The sequence below is a fragment of the Hemiscyllium ocellatum genome, chromosome 19, assembly GCF_020745735.1.
Source record: "Hemiscyllium ocellatum isolate sHemOce1 chromosome 19, sHemOce1.pat.X.cur, whole genome shotgun sequence".
Classification (NCBI taxonomy): Eukaryota; Metazoa; Chordata; class Chondrichthyes; order Orectolobiformes; family Hemiscylliidae; genus Hemiscyllium; species Hemiscyllium ocellatum.
The window spans coordinates 38,823,296-38,844,688 of NC_083419.1; the positions used below are offsets into that span (position 1 = coordinate 38,823,296).

At 39.5% G+C, this 21,393-nt stretch overlaps 1 protein-coding gene across 2 annotated transcripts in view; it reads right to left on the bottom strand.

Moving 5' to 3' along the window:
- borcs5 (BLOC-1 related complex subunit 5) overlaps positions 1–21,393 on the bottom strand; it is a 95,142-nt gene that overhangs the window by 7,852 nt on the left and 65,897 nt on the right. For both annotated transcript variants that reach the window (XM_060839836.1, XM_060839835.1), the window contains exon 4: positions 18,059–18,216. In XM_060839836.1, coding sequence (XP_060695819.1) covers positions 18,059–18,216 — 158 coding nt within the window. The remainder of the gene's footprint in view (positions 1–18,058; positions 18,217–21,393) is intronic.

Here is a 21,393-nt window from a genome sequence, read left to right on the forward strand (position 1 = left end):
GGGCCCTCACCTTACTCAGCAGCCTCCCGTGTGGCACCTTATCAAAGGCCTTTTGGAAGTCTAGATAGACCACATCCATTGGGTTTTCCTGGTCTAACCTACTTGTGACCTCTTCAAAGAATTCTAACAGGTTTGTCAGGCAAGACCTCCCCTTACTAAATCCATGTTGACTTGTTCTAATCTGACCCTGCTCTTCCAAGAATTTAGAAACCTCATCCTTAACGATGGATTCTAGAATTTTACCAACAACCGAGGTTCGGCTAATTGACCTATAATTTTCCATCTTTAGTAACTGAAAATAGCTGAGTAAACAAAATACATTTTAACAAATCTGGATGAGTGCAGAGTAGCTAAATTTAGTCAGTTGAAACAATGATAGTTTTGGGAGATTGCTGAATCAGAGAAGCAAGAAGATGGCTGCAAGCCTCAGTTATATTGTATTTCCAAAACACCTTGTGAAACTGAGCTTTTCTACCTCTTTTATAAGAAAACTATTTCTCACAGATTGAGTTTCCAGATAAATCTCCATGATGTTGCATTCTGCACATCATTTCAATAAAATGAAAGAACTGAAAAGTCATAAAAATGACAGAAAAAAGCTGCTGGCACCTGCACTAATAATCCAACCTAATTTTTTTTCTAAAAACCTACATTTCTGATGTGTCTTCTAAATTCTCAGGCTAATTCATCTAGTGGAGTCATATGATTACTGCTGACTCATAAACAAGAACCCACAAACAGATAGGACAGTCAAGAATTCCCAAGCTTTTCTTTGAAAAGGTGAAAGTAGCTTAACTACAAGTAGTAAAAAATGAGGTCTGCAGATGCTGGAGATCACAGCTGAAAATGTGTTGCTGGTTAAAGCACAGCAGGTTAGGCAGCATCTCAGGAATAGGGAATTCGACGTTTTGAGCATAAGCCCTAGTGCTGATTTATTGTGTTGTTCTAAGCTGCAAATCAGATTCTTTTAATTTTTAAAATAAATTTTTGGGTTATTTTCTCTCCTTTTCACCCTGGAGTGCTGGCTCTGAGTGAGTTGATATTTGTATAAACCCACAATATATAACTATCAACCAGTCACCATATTTTGAGTATGTACCAGCAGGCATCATAGCTGAACCATGCTGTTCCTGGTTCCATACCTGGTCTGTGCAGAAGTGGCAACCATAGCAAGGGTAATAAATGGTGTGCTGCAACCGAGTCCTTTGAGACATGGGCATGGCAGTACTAGATATTAGGAAATACTCAATAACATTCCTATTCTTGATAAATTGTAAGTATAACAATGTGGGAAAGATGAAAATTTGGTTCTGTTGTAATGCTTCCTTAATTGAATAGTATCAATACTCTGAAAGACAATAAGGAGCTGGATTAACTTTGATACTTCTCTCTAACAGGAGAGCACTCATCAGGTATACCACAGACTTGTGACTGAATCTAGGGATTTCCAGGTCTGCACAGATCAGTACCAGGCCACATATTTCACTAAAAGAACAAAATTAAGGAAAATAAAAATCATGACAAACTTTTTGATCCATCCTATCTTTATTTCTAACTTTCATACTTCACAATTTTGAAAATGAGAGAATGTGAATGACCAACTCCCAAATCCCTACCAACATTGCATTGATATCTGCCGAAGGTGAAGTTAATTGTTTTGCAGCCAAGTTTTTGCATCTTCGCGATTCTACATCTGAAACAAGTCATCATTCAGGGACAGACTTCATAGATTCAATAAGGGTTGCCAAATGGCAAGGGACAGAGCTCCCACCTAATTTTTTGTTGGTGGCCATTTTGCATGACACAGACCAAAGCATGCAATGATCAAAAAGCCCAAGGTCAGATACAGCAGGATTTTCACCAAGGTGGGCTTCAAATGCCTTTCACAACCTGAGCGAGACAGGTCAGAAACAGCCAAGGATGAAGGACAGGCAGCAAAGAAACATCTTACAAACTAAAGGATCTTTGGGATCCTATAGGTGAGAGTGGAGAGATTTTTGAGGATGGTCAGAGAGTGGGTAGAGTCAACAAGACAACTCTGCAAAATGATCAAATTTTGAGTAAGCTTCGATTTCGATGGACCACTTCCAGGAGGTACATATCTGCATTCTTAAATGCCAGCGAGAGGCCTGTAAAGAATCTTCAGAACTCAGAATAAAAGGCCAGTCTCTTCAGTTGAGGCAGGGATCTGGAACAAAGTGAGCCTTCTGCTGGGGGAAGTCCTGTTTCTTAACAGCCAAGGAAAGGGGCTAGAATCTGGCTTCTGCCTTAAGACAGGATAATCTGTCCTGCTGCAGGAAATCATTGCAAAATCAACAATTCCACCAATGTACTTTGCACTAAGGTAGCTATACTCTCTACTACATTATTCGAATGATTGTAGACTAATGCTTTGATGGACATGGCTTTAACTAATAAGCCCACAATATAAAGCCAGCCTCAGTAATCATGTTATGAAATTATTAGTTATAATAAAAATATAAAAAACAATTTAGTTCACTAATGTCCTTTAGGAAGGAGGTGTACCAGAGACTTTTCCCCAGCGTAGGATAGACTGGTACGAGGGGTCATAGTTTTAAGATATTAGGAGAAAGGTACAGAGGAGACGTCAGAGGTAGGTTCTTTACGCAGACAGTTGTGAATGCATGGAATGCATTGCCAGTGGTGGTGGTGGTGGTGGAAGTAGAATCATTAGGGACATTTAAGCAGTGAGGTGAGGCGTGCGAAAGTTAAGTTATTATATTTTACATTAGGATTAAACCTTGGCACAACACCATGGGCCGAAGGCCTGTTCTGTGCTGTACTTTTCTATGTTCTACCATTCTTACTTGGTATGGCCTACATTTGACTCCAGATGTGGTTGAATTATAACTGCCCTCTGAAATGACCTAGCAAGCCACTTAATGACAATTAGGGATGGGTAACAAGTGCCTTGCTGTGATGCTCACATCCATGGAAGAATAAAGAAAATAAGTTAAATTCCCTGTTTTGCGTAGGACATTACCTCTCACTCAAAATATGCTTTGGGAGATGCATCTTAAGACTCAACAGCATCTCCCCACAATGTCACCAAGAAGTAGGTAATGAGATAATTGGCTGCATAATGTCAATTGTGTAAGTACAGGTTCCCAGTCCAAAGTATCAATCTTGATTTGTTTTAAATGAAACAACCTCATGGCATTTAACTACTTTTTCTATCTCACTTACAACAATTTATATATTTAATAGACATTGTGTTAATGTTATGAAAAAACAGAAACAAAGCACAACTCAGATACCGTGAAAATATTGATGTTTTTTTTCGTGATGCATCACAGAATTTATGGCATAGGAGTTTTATGATCTTCTAAGAATTATGCACAAATAGGCCTTATTTGTGAACTAAAAGTGCATTCATGCCAGTTAACCAGGTCAAATATCAGTTAATCCATTCTTATTGCAAGTTGCTATTTGAACTAAAATAGCAAGAGTTACAAAGGAACTAAAGATCTTAGCAATGCCAGGGGTCATTTAAGCAATGATAATATGTATTGGCTAGGGGTGAATGGGTATCTTTACACAATGTCTGCACCATTTACAAGGTGTTCTAAAGCAACTTGCCATGGATTCATCTCTTGTACCAGAGAGTTGTACCAGCTAGAAGGACATGATCAGCAGGTACAGAATACACGGTTATGGTGACTTTACCATACTATCTGAAAGCATGCTTCTAGAAATGTAGTCAGCTTCTGCAGAGCTGAGTAGATCAACCTTTAATTCGTACAAATAGGAAAGATATTTTGTATCCAAGACTTCATTGTGAAATGACAGCCGTACCAAATGTTGCAGCAACCTCAAGGTGTGACTGTAGGTAGTACTGTATTGGAAAACATTGTGAGATTGATAACTACAAGGGCTTCATGCCATAACAGTACAAAATACAAAAAGAAAGACTAGATTATGTAGAAATTAAAGACAAATATAACTTTAATTTCCACATTTAGATTCAGACTTTCTTTCTTTCCCATTGGATTAGTAAAGACTTACAAATTCGGTTCCAGTCTTGGGTCTGTGTGGAATCTGCACGTTCTCCCAGTGACTGTGGGATTTTACCAGGTGCTCCGGTTTCCTCCCACAGTCCAAAGATGTGTGGGTTAGATGGATAGACCATGCTAAATTGTCCTGTAGTGCAGATTAAGTGGATTAGCCATGGTTAATGCAGGGTGATGGGCATAGGGTGGGGATGTGGTCTGGGTGGGATGCTCTTCGGAAGGTTGGTGTAGATTTGATGGGCTGAATGGCCTCTATTTGCACTGTAGGGATTCTACAATTCTATGTTTCAGTTCAGGATGGGACCAGGCTGCATCTCAGAGCTGCTCAATTGCTTTCTGAGCACTCACTCACTCAATTTGCACCTACTTGGATGCTCACAGCATCCCTGCCTTGTCTTTTCTTGTCTTCATGCATTATGCCCCTCATCCAGATCTTAAAACCTCAAAATATTTGTCTTGTGTTGCTTAGCACTGATACCAAGCTAGGCAGCTTGTCACGCCGGTCAGCAAAATCAGGAGGGCATAAATAAAGTGAATAGCAAAGGTATTTTCCCTAGGGTGGGGCATTTCAAAACTAGGGGGCATTCTTTTTAAGGTAAGAGGAGGAAGATTTAAAAGGCACCTGAGGGACAACATTTTCACACAGATAATGGTTAGTGTGTGGAATGAACTGCCAGAAGTGGTAGATGCAGATACAGTTATAACATTTAAAAGACTTTTGGATAGGTATTTGAATATGAAAGGTTCCGAGGGATGTGTTTCAAATGCGGGTAAGTGGGACTTGTATAGTTTGGAAAACTTGGTCAATTTGATTGACTTGGACTGAAGGGTCTGTTTCTGTGCTGTGTGATTCTATTACTCTAAAGAAACATGCCAAATGTCAAAGACCTTTTCCTCCTTGTTCTAGATGTCGTAGAATGAGCGTATCAAACACTGACACATTCAATACATTTGCTATCTTAAATGTTACAACAGAATGTTACAATGTTTAACTAACCAATGTTCCTCTAACCACAGTTTGCATGAAGTCCCAACATTCCTTTTTAATTGAACAACCAAAGGTCAACTCTATAATGTATAGTGTGTCAGAAAACAAAGCAAGAATCCAGCAAGGCCTGCTCAGTTGTAACCTGGAAGTTAACATGACCCAAAATGGACTGCAGTAAACTTATCTCCTGGATTTTCAATGCATCCAAAAACAACAAACATTTTTTTTTACCCCCAATAGGGTCCAGTTCAATATAAATCACGTCTGTTCTTTCTCTCCCCTGTAACATTCATGTTCACGTTTGAAGAAGATAGTGTAGTTTACCTAGTGCTCAGTGGATAAATGGACAGGAAGATGAGGTGATCAAGAAAGTAGGTCAAAAACTCTCTCATCTCCAACACCAATCCCTGATTTCTACTGAGATAGCTCACGTGGACACAAGAAAAGATGATTAATCCTACATTGCCACTCAGCAACTATCCAGGGAACCCTTCTCAAAGTGGTGTACAGGTAAATCAAGGACAGGATTAGCAGGGGCTTCCCATGCAACATGTAACAGCCCCCAACTCGGCAATCAAATATTCAGCAACCTTATGAAAAATAGCCAAATGGATGAATATACTTGCAGGCCTCACCTCAGTATGATTACCTTCTTAAATAGCTAAGAAAAAGGATAAATGAAACACGGAAAATAAAGTGACTTTGTTGTCTACTTTTGTTTATCGGAATTCAGGAGTTAGTAACAGATTTAACTAAAAATTACATTTCCACTCTTCAAAACCAGTATGCCACAGTAATGACTTCCACAAAACCAACATACAAAATAAACTTGAAAAATACTCTGGGACCTATGTGTTTGGAGTGGAGAAACTCAGCATTTAAGAGGCTGAACATAGCCAAAATTTCTTAAATCTTTTGAAATGCAGATTTGAATTCCTACACTTCCCTATTCCCCTTATGCAGGCCTGAGCTGCAGCTGGCTAGATTCTGGCTAATTATTATTCCAACTGATGAATGAATAACCTTGAAAATTCAATTGGCATCATCAAGAACACTTCATTTGTATCTTTCAAAATGCATAGCTCTTATCTATTGTTGCCTAGAAACATCACACAAATATGAAAATGAAGCCTAATATTTTGGTTTGGTGAAATAAACGATAAACATTTGCTTAACGTGTTCCATTTTTAAAAAAAATTCTAACTCTGTGACATATCAGAATGGCATTTACTCCGTCTCAGGGTCATTCTTAAGCAACGTAGATGTGCTGAAATTAAAGCTAGGACTTGATCAAATTGACAGAACATTGTGTCTTTCATCTATCACTGCCAAACTATTTACACCGTTTCATTTTCCCATCACTTAGGAGAGGTCTGCAGTATGCTTGCCCATGACTACAGGAAACCTAGGGAATTTAAAAAAAAATTAATGTGACTGGTAACACTTAATATTGAAAAGCAACAAAATGGTTTCTATTACTGCTGTGATTTACAATTTCAGTTGTAGGTTCTTAAACATTAAGAGAATAATGGTTTTAAAAGCAATTGAAATCTGACAACAATTACTTCTGATAGAGTGTGAAGGGGATTTGGGGAATAAAAAGAGAGTGTGAATGTTCTACGTAATGAAATAAAAATGGTTAGTGTTATTGCACCTGCTAACCACAACCAGGACTTGATATTCAATACAACAGACAAGAGTACAGTGACTGAAGCTTCATCCAAAATGTTTTCTTGGTAGTTTTTGGCTGAGGTGAGATTGCCATATACAATCTGATAACCAGGAGAAAAAGGAAAAATAAATAAAAGAGAAATGGAATTGGAGGTAAAAGAGAAAATCCCAAAACAATAAGGAATGGGATGGGGGCAGAAGAACAAGCTAAGACATAAAATATGCCCAAGCACATGTTTCAATTTTTCAAGCATACATGATTATTTTGTCACAGTGGCTTTCCCTTGAGAGATTTCTCAAGACCTAGTATCAAACTAAAATGTTCCCACACATCGAAAGATCTGGCAACAAGACAGTTGGAAGGGCAAAAAGATCATTTTAGACAGAGGAGGATGAACATTTGGTGATTATGCTAGTGCCTTTTTTTAGAATACTTCAGGGTTGCAGTTCCACGATCATGCAGTTGTCAACAGGCTTTCAGTGAGAAGAGAAAACATCAAACTCAAACTGCAAATACAAGTATATCAAATAGCCGATGAGTCTGAGTCAGAGATGTACAACACAGAAACAGACCTTTCAGTCCAATTTGTTCATGATGACCTAAACTGATCTAGTCCCATTTGCCAGTACTTTGCCCCATCACACTAAACCCTTCCTATTCATGTATCCATCTAGAAGCCTTTTAAATGTTATAATTGTACCAGCCTCCACCACTTCCTCTGGCAGCTTATTTTATACATACACAACCCTTTGTGAGAAAACTTTGCCCTCAGGTCTTTTAAATCTTTCCCCTCTCACCTCAAACCTATGCCCTCTAGTTTTGGAATCCCCTACCCTGGGGGAAAAAAAACTGGTTATACACTTAATCTATTGCCGCTCATGACTTTATAAATCTCTGTAAGGTTATCCCTCAGCCTCCAAAGCAATGAAAAGCCCCTGTTGAATTCAGCCTCTCCCTATAGCTCAATTGCTTCCCCCCCTCCCCCAAAATTAGGGCAACATCCTTGTAAATCTTTTCTGAACCCTTTCAAGTTTAAAATCTTTCCTATAATGGGGAAACCAGAATTGAATGCAGTATTCTAAAAGTAGCCTAACCAATGTCCTGTACAACCACTACATGACATCCCAAGTCCTATACTCAATTGCACTGACCAATGAAGGCAAGCGTCCCAAATAACTTCTTCACCAGCCTGTCTACCTTCAAAGAATTATGCACCTGAACCCTTAGGTCCCTTTGTTCAGCAACACTTCCCGGCTTTCTGAAATTTGTAAAGTCAGGTGTTACCTTAAATTTAATCAAATATATAACAAAAGTTTGAAAGTCTACAAGTTACTTGGGCACTGACTAAAGATGGGAAAAACGCAAAGGATAGTGCAGAATGAAAAACCTCTAAGTTTAGGTTCAGCACCAAGCAAATCATTATGTCTTATATGCTCGTAAGTTCAAACTCACATCATAGGTTTTGTCGTCCTATATACCAAAAGATTCCTTCTCTTCCACAAATTGTGTGAGTAAAAAACTTCACCTATACATGCATTTGATCCTGGCACTCAATTTGGTATTATAAATCAATTTAATGTTGGTGATGGAATACTTCACACACCATTCAGATCGATGGAATTATTTTTTTATGTACTATATTGTAAAGCAATCTAAACAAATTAGAAACGTATATAAGTTGTGTAAATAAATATCCCATGATAATTAAAGTTTGAAGTAACAATTGGTTTGGGTGAGGGTCAAATCATTGGATTCACGAACTATTAATAATAAAGTATGCATGGGAAACAAATGTTGTAAAGTAATATGAGAACAATGGCAACACAATGAGATGTGGTAATTTGGTAGTAATTAAGATAAACCAATAGTCAATTGGCTACATCACACATTCCATCACTTCTGCCCCCATCAACGTGCAAACGGTTACATTTCCAGAAAAGTTACTAAAATGTCCTTACTGATTTAAAAAATGCAAGAACACCAGAACTCTCAGCTAACTCTAAAATGTTCTTTTTCTGTTTTAATAGACCATGCAACGATATAGCAGAGGCACAGGCCCTTTGGCGCATGATGTTATGCCGATCACAACACCAAATTAAACTAATCCTTTCTGCCTGCCTTTGGTCCATATTTCTGTATCCCTTGCATATTCATGTGCTTATCCAAAAAAGTTTTTAAACACCCCTGTCATATCCGCCTCCTCCACCACCCCTGGCAGTGGGTTCCACACTCCTACCACTCTGTGTAAAAACCTTGCCCCTCATATCCCCTTTGAACTTTCCCTCTCTCCCCTTAAATGCATGTCTCTTCGTTTTAGACATTTCAATTCCGGGAAAGTGATTCTGACAGTCAACCCAATCTATACATCTCATAATTTTATAGATTTTCATCAAATTTCCCCTCAGCCACTCCAGAGAAAAAACCAGAGTTTTTCTCGCCTCTCCTTATCACTCAAAACCCCTAATTCAGATAGCATCCTGATAAACCCCTTCTGCACCCTCTCTAAAGCCTCCACATCCTTCCTGTAGTGTGGCAATCAGAAATGAATGCAATAGCTTATGTTTGGCCTAACCAAAGTCTTATAAAGCTGCAACATGATATCCTGTCTCTTGTACTCACTCCCCCCCCACCAATAAAGAAAAGCATGCCATATGCCTTCTTTACCACCCTATCTACTTGCGTGGCCACTTTCAGGGAGCTATGGACTGTCAATACTGCTCAGTGGGTCCTGCCATTAACTGTATAACTGTACATTTAATAATTACATGATGTCTTGAATTTCACCACTGTTGTAGTTACACGAATGTTTACAAGCCATCCCCTCAGAATTGTTCAAAATGATTTTAACCAAGAAATGGACATCAGTGTTATTTTGTGACAAGAAACTGTCGGCGGTCTCATTATTTTCTGAACTTGAGACAACTTTATTAGCTAACATGGGTGAAGACATCCACAATTCTCAATTGGCAGAATATGGATAATGTTTTGAAGAGATTATTTCCATAAATTTAATTTGCTTACATATCCTAATTTTATGAAACTTCAAGGAAATATTGACTTTTTGCTCCAAAATTGTTAACTATGAATGTACACTATATTGTAATATAAAATATAATTATCTCAGGAAAGTAGAAAAACTGCAAAAATTGCATTGCAGAAAAATTTCTCAATCATACTGTAACTCAGAAAATCCCACTCAGATTAATTTGATGAGAAATCAGAGTTATCAGAAATCACAACAGTTCTGAGGAAGGGTCACTGGACCCAAAATGTTAACTCCGATTTCTCTGCACAGATCCTGCCAAACCTGCTGAGCTTTTCCAGCAACTTCTGTTTTTGTTTGATTTACAGCATCCACAGTTCTCTCTGTTTTAACTTACTTTGATGTCTATTTTAAATCTTTAACACTTCACTGTGCAGGAATATGGTCCAGCTAAATTAGTAGAATTAAGACAAAATGAAAATTAATTAAAATGACCGGACTTGCATCTTTGTCAGGTCCCGATAGAAACATTACATCAAAGATGTATTTCCAACAGTGATCGCGTCTTTTGTTTACAGTGATTAAACAGGCACTGTCTCCAAATGACTGCCTGCCTAACCTCTCTCTCTCTCCCCTCCCACACTTTCCATGTGGGTTCTACACAGGGTATACCCTAAACCCTCCCCTTCCCCACATAATCTCTCCAACATTGTTCCGTACAGGGCAAAGAGGGAACCTGTCAAAAAGTTGCAATAAAATGTTGTCTGTGAATGCGCTATTTGGAGACTAACCCCACAAAGGCAGCAGCAGCAGTCTTGTTGGTGTCCAGTCCAGTTGCCCCAGAGAGGGGGCGGGTGTGTACAAGGTTGGGGGGGGGGGGGGGGGGGGGGGCCAGGGTTGGATGGATTTGAGGGGCAGTGTTGGACAGGTTTGGGGGCGGGAGATGTTGGGGCAGTGTTGGACAGGGTTGGGGGTGGAAGATGTTGGGGGGAGCAGTGTTGATGATGGGGGTGGGGTGGTGTCGGACAGGGTTGGAGTCAGGGAAGTGGTGTCAGACAGGGTTGGAGCTGGAGGGGGTGTCAGAGGCAGGGCTGGAGCAAGGGGTGGTGAGGGACGGGGTTGGGGGCGTCGGGGGGCAGTATCGGACAGGATCGGGGGTGGAGGAGGTGACAGAAACAGTGTTGGGGCAGGGGGCGAAGTTGGACCGGGTTGGGGGTGGGTTGTCGTCGGGGGTGTCGGAGAGCGATAATCGGTCAGGGTCAGGGGCATCAGGACAGGGTTGGGGGTGGGGGAGAAGTGTCAGACGGACTCAGGGGTGTGTCGAGGGAGGTGATGTTCGATGGGTTTGTGGGGGTGTCTGGGGGCGGTGTTGGGGCGAGGACAGTGTCGTACAGGTTGGGGACAGGGGTGTCGGGGCGGGGGGGCAGTGTCAGCGACAGGGTTGGTGTCAGACAGGGTCAGGGTGTCGGGGTTTGGTGTTGGAAGCGGGAGATGTCGGGAGGGCGGGGGGTGGTGGTGTCAGACGGGGCCGGGGAGGCGGGCTGCTGGGGGAGGTATCGGTCAGGGGCAGGGGATGTCGGGGGGGGGGGGGGGGGGGCGGTGTTCGACGGGGTTGTGGGCAGGGGATGTTGGGGACGGTGTTGGGTCGCAGGGGGTGTTTGGGGCGTTTGGACAGGTTTGGGGGTGGGGACTGGTGTTGGACCAAGATAGGGGGTGGCTTGTGGTGTTAGAACGGGTTTGGGGGGGGCAGGTAGGGGGAGCGGTGTTGGATCGGGTTGGGGGGGCAGGGTCTTGCACGCTGTCCTGCTGCAGTCTCCTGAACATGGAGCAGACTTTTAAAACTCCAAGCCCCAGAGGAAAGGCATTTAATCGATTAACTGAATAATCAATTATCCGAACTAAATAGTGCCCGCCCATCGCTTTTGGATTAGATTAGATTACTTACAGTGTGGAAACAGGCCCTTCGGCCCAACAAGTCCACACTGACCCGCCGAAGCGAAACCCACCCATACCCCTACCCTTACATTTGCCCCTTACCTAACACTACGGGCAATTTAGCATGGCCAATTCACCTGTCCCGCACATCTTTGGACTGTGGGAGGAAACCGGAGCACCCGGAGGAAACCCACGCAGACACGGGGAGAACGTGCAAACTCCACACACAGTCAGTCGCCTCAGGCGGGAATTGAACCCGGGTCTCTGGCGCTGTGAGGCAGCAGTGCTAACCACTGTGCCACCGTGCCGCCCACAATAATCAAGGTTCCCCTGTACGAGGATGTTGCCAGGGTTGGCGGGTTTGAGCTATAGGGTAAGACTGAATAGGCTGGGGCTATTTTCCCCTGGTCCATCAGAAGCTTAAGGAAGTCTTTCCAGAAGTTTATAAAATCATGAGTGACATGAATGGGATGAATAGCAAAGGATTTTTCCCCAGGGTAAGGAAGTTCAAAACTAGAGAGTATAGATTTAAAGGTGAGAGGAGAAAGAATTAAAAGGGATAGAAGGGGCAACTATTTCATGTAGAGGGTGGTGCATGTATGAATTGAGCTGCCAGGGGAGGTGGAGGAGGCTGGTATAATTACATTTAAAAGGCATCTGGATGGGTACATGAATAGGAAGGGTTTTGAAGAATATGGGCAAAATAGTGTTAAATGGGACCAGATCAGTTTAGGGTAGCTGGCTGGCATGGACGGGTTAGACCGAAAAGTCTGTTTCCATTCTTTACATCTCTATGACTGTATGTTTGGCCTCTTGTGCATTCCTAATTATCACCATATCTTAATTTGCCTGGGTCCCAATTTCTATACCTAAATGACTCCACGTTGCTTCCCTCTTTTAACAATCTCCCTAAAACCATCCTGAAACCAAATGTTTGGTCGCCTGACCTATTTAGTTTGGTGCCATTCCTTGTCTTATAATGCTCACATGAAATGCCTTTAATTATGGAAAATGCGGCATAAAACACAAATTGTAAGGATAATCTAGATATCAAGGGTGCCACTTTGCAGCTAACATTGCTCTATTGTGCAAATGCTACATACTGTTTAGAAAACAATAAGGCAGATACTGTCAATCCCTTTGGTAATTATTAAATATCTTCTCACCAAAAACTTCACCATATCGTGTACTTGATGATATCTGATTCCCTGAAGTGAAAGGGAGATGAGAAAGAAACAAGGTAGGGAAGAGCTGGAGGTTACTGGTTGACAGCTGACTCATGATTTCCCACTGCTATCAGTACACGAAGCCAGCAAGAAAAACCATTTAACAGAAAAATGGGATTTTGAAGCAACACTTCCATAGCCTTGATCATTCCATGGAAGCTGGAGTGGATACTTTAATTTGTGGTGGTCTGTTACATTGTCTACAATCTGGTCTTCATGGGTATTAAGCCAATAGGGATTTTTGCAATCATCTCAGGAGATGGAAAGGAGGCAACGGTTTGCACATTCACTTCCATACAGGCTACTAGCACCTCAGCCACCTTGTGTTCTCGCGAATACAACTTCAATCATACATTGTTCAACAGTCCCATTCCCTGCAATTAATCAATCATTTATGGAAATTCATGAAAGGATCATGCATGTCAAGGTACAGATTTCAAGTAAATGGCCAAAGTAGCAAAAGCAATGAGGAAAAATAAACTTCTTCTATGTAGTGAGCATTTATGATCTGGGAGGCAATACTGGAGAGTGTGAGGTAGGTTCAACCAATACAAAGAGCTACTTCAATGTATGAAAATGTCAATTTCAAAATACCTAGAAATGATTTGGGATTTTTATTTACTTAATAATTCAATAATAGGCAGAACTTTAATAATATGACTATACAAAAAAAGATAAATATTGGTTAGAGGTATTTAGATTTAGGTTTAGTACAGCCTTGAAATTAACTTGCATAATTCAGAGTAGAATAGTGTATTGGAAACAGCTAGCGTTTGAAACATCTGCAAATATCTTTAGATACTGTGTAATACTTGGCATGCAGCTTAGAATTACAATATATACATAAACATATTTTAAATCTCTTCTTAGATCATCGCAGTTCCATCACTTATAATGAAATATAATTTCCCAACTAGCAATAACAAGCTGAATCAACTGGAGTTTATTTACATTTGCACACACAATTATACTTTTAATTCATTGCTCCAACTACTCATTCACATTTCATAAAATAATAAAAAAAATACAACTAACCTCAGCCCAGAAAAACCTACTAAAGTACCCATTAACCCACTAAAGAAAGAAAAATCTTCAACCCCTTTAGGTATTACTGTTACTGCACTATAGTCCCACTGGAGACTCATGTCTTATTACGCTTTCATTTCCACTTGTTTTTTCCTTCATGATGCCTCAGTCTCCCACTTCATCTGCTCTCTGAGGTGTTTTTAACTTGATTTCACTCTATTCACTTCAACTTTCTTTTGCTTTCTCTTCTTCCATCACTGTCTAACTGACAGAAGCATAGCACAGAAGTGGGTATTTGGGTCACAGTACCAACTGGTCAACTAGCCCCTTCTCCTTTTCTTTTGCCCAATTTGAGGCCTGCAAATCTTCCTCAAGTATAAATCCAATGCCCTGTTGAAAACAATTTTCAAATCTGCTTCTGTCACTCCTTTCAGCAGTGCAATCGGAATCACAACAACCGATTTCACAACCGATTTCACAACCGATTTCACAACCGAGTTTTGCCCTACGTTGCTTCTCTTTTTTTTCCCTCCGATTACCCTTACATCTATATCCTCCATTTAGTGACTTTTACACACTGAAAACAGATTCTCCTTATTTACTCTAACAAAGCCCTTTATGATTTTGAACAAATTTCTCAAATATCACAGCTTCAATGACAGCAACAGCAGTTTCTCTAACTTGTTCAAGTAACCAAAAGACTTTCACCTCGAGCATAATTCTGTAAATCCCTCTGCATTACCTTCCCCCACCCTCCTCTCTGACCTATCACCTCCATCCCCATTCACCTGCTGTACTCTTTGCTTCCTTCTCCTCAGCCCCAACCACCCCCCCCCACCCCCCATTTATGTTTCCACCCTGCAGGCTCTCTGCCTCCATTCCTGATGAACGGCTTTTGCACGAAATGTTGATTCTCCTGCTCCTCGGATGCTCCCTGGCCTGCTGTGCTTTTCCAGCACCACTCTGATCTAAACTCTGGTTTCCAGCATCTGCAGTCCTCATTTTTGCCACCTTGTATATGCCTTACGAACTGTATTAAAGCCTAGAACTGGCTACCTGGGACCTAGCCTATGTTTTAAGGTTTAACTATGAAACTTCCTTTAGATTCTATGCTTCTATTCAAGACCCAGTAATTCCTTATGCTTTTTAAAAAATGTCTTCTCAACTTGTCCTGGCACCTTCAAAGACTTGAGTATCAACACCCTCAGTTCTCTGTTTCTACATCCACTTTTACACTGCAATAACTATGCCAGTTATTCCTACCAAAAGCAGTTAACACCTCACTGCATTAAATTTCATCTGAAAACACATGGACATAAAACAAAATTAAATTCCACCACTGTATAATATCATGGCTGATCTCTACCTCAACTTATCCCAGAGTCCTTGATTCCCTTAATAACAGGGTGACCAATTCTGGGTTAAAAAGAAATAAGGCACACTTTATATCGAAGGTCACTGGCAAGACCCTGGGAGTGACTGCAACATGCAACCCAGCCAGATTCTGAAAGTGCCATTGGGACCCTTTGAGATTACTTTCTATGAATATAAGTTCAAGCCATAACAGATATCAAAAAGAGCAGTGGGTGATATACCCAACTCTTGTGTGTGGGGTGTTGTTACAACCGAACAATATCTCCTTGTTATTCTCCTTCCAGCCTTGGCTATTATTTCTTTTCATATTCATTTCAGCACTATTGTTCAGTTCTATTAGCAAGTCCATTAAAGAGTTACTTTACCTTCTGAAAATCGATACGCAGAAGTGCACTAATCTCATCAATGCTTCACATTACTTCAAAATAACTGAATAAAATTAGCCATATGTGAACTGTTCTTAACAATTCCATGTGGTTTCATCTATTATCCCACATTTTCCCAAATGCCAGTTAATTTCATGTTAGATCACAACCTCTAAAAGCATCCAAACCACAAATATCAAGATATAGCTGGTGGGTTTATTCCTTCTTTTCAGTAAGACAGGACATGACATTGGCAATGGCCCAGTTCATTTGGACCACTTCTATAACCGAGTATGATTGGAAAACTGTGGTAAAGCCTCCATTCCACTCTTACAGTGGGGAGATGAGTGTGTAGTGGTAATAGATCACTTGATTAGGAGACATGGTTCGACTCCACCACAACTCCTCCTGAAATGCAATTAATAAAATAGGGGCTTGAACACTAATCTTAGACTGGTGACCATAACCACTATCATTAATTGCTGCAAAATCCCATCTGGTTCACTAATGTCCTTTAGGGAAGGAAATCCAATATCCTTAACTGGTCTAACCTCCACATTTATCCATATCTACCATGACAACTCTTCACTGCCTTTTGAAACATCCTAACAAGCCACTTCATTCAAAGACAGCAAATGCCAGTCTTGTCAGCCACGCTCACATCCCATGAAAGAATTAAACGAGACCTTTCCTCAGGAAGCAATGATATATTTCATCTACCCCACAACATCCATCAGCATTGAGGACTAATAGCCTTTTAAGTGCCTCCTCTTCATCCACTTTTGATATTTTTCAATATCGTTCCTATCTTCTCCTTTACTGCTACACCGCATCTATGTATACGATGGAAGGGGATGCTGCCAAAGTACTCATTTAGTGTCTTAACCACATGCTCTGCTTTCATAAAATAATCATCTTTTTGGTCCCTAATCAGGATCACTTTACTTTGGATTATCCTTTCATGTTTCTAATAGAGTTTGGTTTTCCTTTTATACTAACCACTAACCTATTCCCATTAACTCTCTCTGACCCATTTTATTTCCTTATGCAGATTTTCCATTCCCTTGTAAATTCAGCTTGACTTTCCAACAAATAGTTCAGTTGGTTCTTTATTGAATTTTGAACCCAAATAATAACTGTCATAATTTGCTTTGTCTTAAATAAAAACTGATACTTCTATCTTTACTTTTGTTTATTCCATTTGTTTTCTCTCGTTTCGCTTCATCTGTCGTTGGCTCCCTTACTTCTTTCATCTTTCAGCATCTTATTTTCAAGCTAGTTCTTGTAGTTATGGAGTTGTCACACAATGAGCAGTATATAAAAGAGGAGAGAGCTACACGGCATAGGTTTAAAGTGAGAGGAAAAAGATTTTAAAAGACCTGAGGGGCAACTTTTTCACGAAGAGAGTGGTGCGTGTGTGGAACAAGTTGCCAGAGGAAATGGTGGAGATGAGTACAATTACAATATGCAAAAGGCATCAGGATGGGTATATGAATAGGAAGGGTTTAAAAGGATACGAGTCAAATGCTGCCAAATGCGACTAGTCCGATTGGGATGTCTGGTTAGCATGGAGAGTGGGATCAAAGGATCTGTTTCATGCTATATGACTCAGACTCGAATGACTCCATTGGAAAGTATATGGAGCAGGATCATGAAAAGTGAACAAAAATTGGACGGTAGTATGTCCGAAAGGGACTAGAGAGGGGGAAGCTGACCTTTCAAAATGGAGCAGAGAATAGATGACTGGATTTTAGAAGGCGCAGCAATTTGACAAGCTGACTTTTGACAAATGTTGATCAGAACTGACCCAAGAGGACCAGTACACAAGGTCTTCATTTATACAGACAGACAGGACTCTTGCTCAACTTGAAATGTTAACTCTCCAAAGATGCTACCAGAACTATTGAGTATTTCAACCACCGTTCTATCTTCACTACGAAAGAAAGACATATACTGTTTGCAAGTGTGAAAAGTGCTCAGACATATTTAATAGGAACTATACTAACCATATTTTGGCCAAAGAATATTACCAGGGCACAGTAGGAGAAAGCTTTAGCACATTTGCATTATATCCAAATGGACAATGCTTAACGGCTGATTGGATAAAGTAAAATAGTAATTCACATTATATATTTTGGTAAACATTTTCCAATCCCTGTATTCTGTCTCAGATTTTAGCTACTTATTAATTGTACCAAATATACAAGGTCAAATTACAAGAAGGATTTTAGCGCAAGAAAACTCAGTAGTAGAGCAGTCGAAAATAAAACTTAGAAAACTAACACAAAATGGAGAAATATGCTAGAGATATTCCAAAATCCAAGTCAGCTCAAACAGAAACAGCAAAACCTATTCTATTCAGACATTTACAATAATTAGAAGAAACTTGGTCAGAGCTACTTACAGAAGTTCACTTGGTACATCTTATTTTGTCTTCTATTTCATTTCTTTCTCTTACCTCCTTGATTCGCTTAACAAGTGCATTTTGATCAAAAGCCACTGCCTCGGCACACTGGCGTAGATGATCTTGGTAGCGTGAACAGAGTTTTAGGACTTGCTGTGAATCTAGTTTCTCCAATTTGTTGCCGCTGGTTGTAGTCTGACCACTTAATAGTCCTGAGAAAACACAAGAAACTTGAAATTAGATTACATACATAACCTATCAGCCAACTGACTAAGTTAAGCCTGCATTTTAGCTTCATCATGTGATAGTTCACTGAAAATATCTTCATAAAGTAAATCATTCAAGAACAATTATATACAAAAAGGAAAAACACACAGATTCAACTAGGAAACAAAAAATAAACACACACTATAAAGAATAAGAGGTTACGTAGTTGGTCTCAGTCCAGCCAACAGTTGCCAGCAATGGCAATGTCCCTCAGCTTGCAGGTGAAAATCTAGCTGCAATACCATTGGGAACAGACTCCAGTAAAGCAATAAAGAAAAAGGAAACTGGTCCTATTCCATTGTGCAGAGTTACTACACATCCATGGACAGTGTTCTTCAAAGAGTCTCCAGTACAACATAGAACATTGTTGAATATTGTGATGTTTAATCTTTCCACGTTGGAGTATATTTAATGTATAAATGAAGTGCAGCGCAGAGTACATAGTTAAAGTCGCCTTGAATAAAGATGGCTGCCGAACCTCTAAACAGAAATAAATATGGAGAAATTTCCGAAGTGTTTCTAAAACACTTATTGCTATTAACTTAACATAGACGGTGCAACATTTTTACAGTTGCCGTAGTGGAGGCTGACTGAATAGAATACAACATGGAATACATGCAAACTTCAAGTAAAAATGGTGTTCAAACATACATAAGTTGTTTTTTTTTCCAAAAAGAATTTTCTATATTTATGACCAATTGGGAGAGAAACAGTAGAGGCATAAGACCTATTAAAGGAAACAATAGCAACACTAAACAAAGCTGTTCGCACAGCTTTTGCTAAATCAAATTCTGTTATTGATTTTTTTTGTGGCAGATGAAAAAAAAGACGAGACGGTGGGTTGGAAAAAAAAGTCCCTATACACAGTGTTGCTTATAAAGGGAGCTTGAATGCATTTCAATAGTGTGACATCACATTTATGGTAATTGGCTGCACATTTATTTTCTACTTGGTATGTATATGTAAAACTTTCAATACATAGACTGGTAAAAAGTTTTCACTTTTTAACATTGAACAACCTACATTCTTCATCCTAGTTACGTTTTTGATCTCCCACACCGTGTAACCCTGGATTTGATTTGGAATGCATGGTCACTACCACAGTTTACTTTAAAATCTATTGAAGTTTAATTATGGATATCTTTTCTCTGAAAAAATCTGAAGGAGGAGAGCATATTTTTTAAGCTTTGTACTGGAGTGTCTTGTTGACAATTACTTTAAAAAGAAGTTTTGATTTTGCCATTTTTATTAACTATTGCAATTATCAAAGAATCAAAGCCTTATTAAAAATCAACAAGCAATATTTTTGAGAGCTCAGTTATATCCACTGCAAAACACAATGCTGCTCACCTTGTTCTTGGGATTGGGATCTTTAAATATTGGAATTAAGTTATTTGCACTACACAGGATTACAGTAGAAAGTATACACTTCACTGCAAACAAATATGCATTGCAAATAACAAACATTGATATTTGCTTTTCAACATATTAAAGAATTAATTTAAATGTTTTAAATGTTTATTTTCAAACCGAGTGTACATTGCAGAGTTTATATCTGTCAAGCAGTTTCAATACAGCCTTTCATAATTCCAGCATAAGCTTCTCTCAAACATTTGCAATTCAACAGCTGTTGATTAGTTACTTCACACTACACAGTGGATTACAAACAGGAATTCATCAGCAGTATTATACATTTCTGAATTAACAACTGCACATTTCACATTCTTTCACAAGTTTTGGAATGCTGAATGAAGCACTGGGTGATATTTCACAAGTGCATAGTGTCTCAGTGTTTAACTGGCATGAAATAAATTTGCTTCAGAGAGAAGAAGATACAGTAATACAAAAACAATTGAAAATAATTGAGACCTATAAAATATTCTGAACATAACTCAATAGCTTGCACAGAAATACTAAATATTGCTCTGAAACATTGAAAATGAAGCTGAAATCAGCATTCTACAGCCCCTACAACAAAATGAAATGAAAACCTGCACGTTTGTAATTAATCAGAGTAAGAGCATCTTTTTTTTTTCCCCAGTTAGTCAGTTGGGATAAAAGTATACTGACAGCATTAAAAGGAAATGATAAAAAGAAATTCGAATCTCTTCCCTTCCCTTCTATTCATAACTCAATTGCTCAATGTCCAAAGTTAAATCTTTATATTACAGAATGCCATTAGTGGTATATTGTACTTGTCTGACAAAAGCTGAGCAAAACACCAGCTTTGGTGCAGTATAACAGGAGCTTTGGAGACCTGTCTTCAATGCCATAGACAGGATGATCGAACATGCAATCCTCTGGTTGCTTCCGCTGTTGCTGTCCTTGTGGTCCCTCAGTGCTGCAGGCCCAAAGGACCAGTAGCTCTGGACCTTTGATGGCCCATTGGGACAGGTGGGTTACACAAAGGCAAGTTGGAGACTGCAAAAGCATCCCACAAGGATGTAAATGAAAATACAATATCAGAGCCACATTTCACAAGCACATTAACCTGTTAAGGTCCAACATAATAACTCATCAAGAGACACTGAAAAACAGTAATTAATGTGAAATTCTAGCTTGTTACTGTGGTGTGCAATTATTGAGAATGACTTGAATGCACAACTGAAAACTAGTCATTTCTAACCAAAACCTCAGTTGCTTTTAGAGAATGAAATGGCAATCATGTCAAATTTAAAAGCCTAAAACCAGTGATTCAAGTAACTGACCCACATCCAAGTTAAATAAAACTGTCACAACGGACAAGAAACCTAACACGGTGCCAATTTCTTGAAAAAATTAAACGAATTGACCTATTTCAAAAACAATTCATGTATTTTCTGTTAAACTTTTCAAGTAACCCAGCTCTACAGAGGACTGTCTGTGAGCAAATCATTATAAACAAACATCACTAGGACCTCTTTTGGCCCAAAGCTCATTCCAAACAGGAAGGTGTAGTTTACATCACACTAAGCCCTCATACTGACAGAAGAATTCTCAACAGACCAGCTTCACATAAATAAGCTAAGAGATCAACTTTATCTTTTTTATAAATTTAATTTACTTTTCTAATCAACCTATTCAGGGATAGGTTGAGTGAATCCTAAGAAGTATATAAAGGCAGTAGGAGTATACTTAAGAAG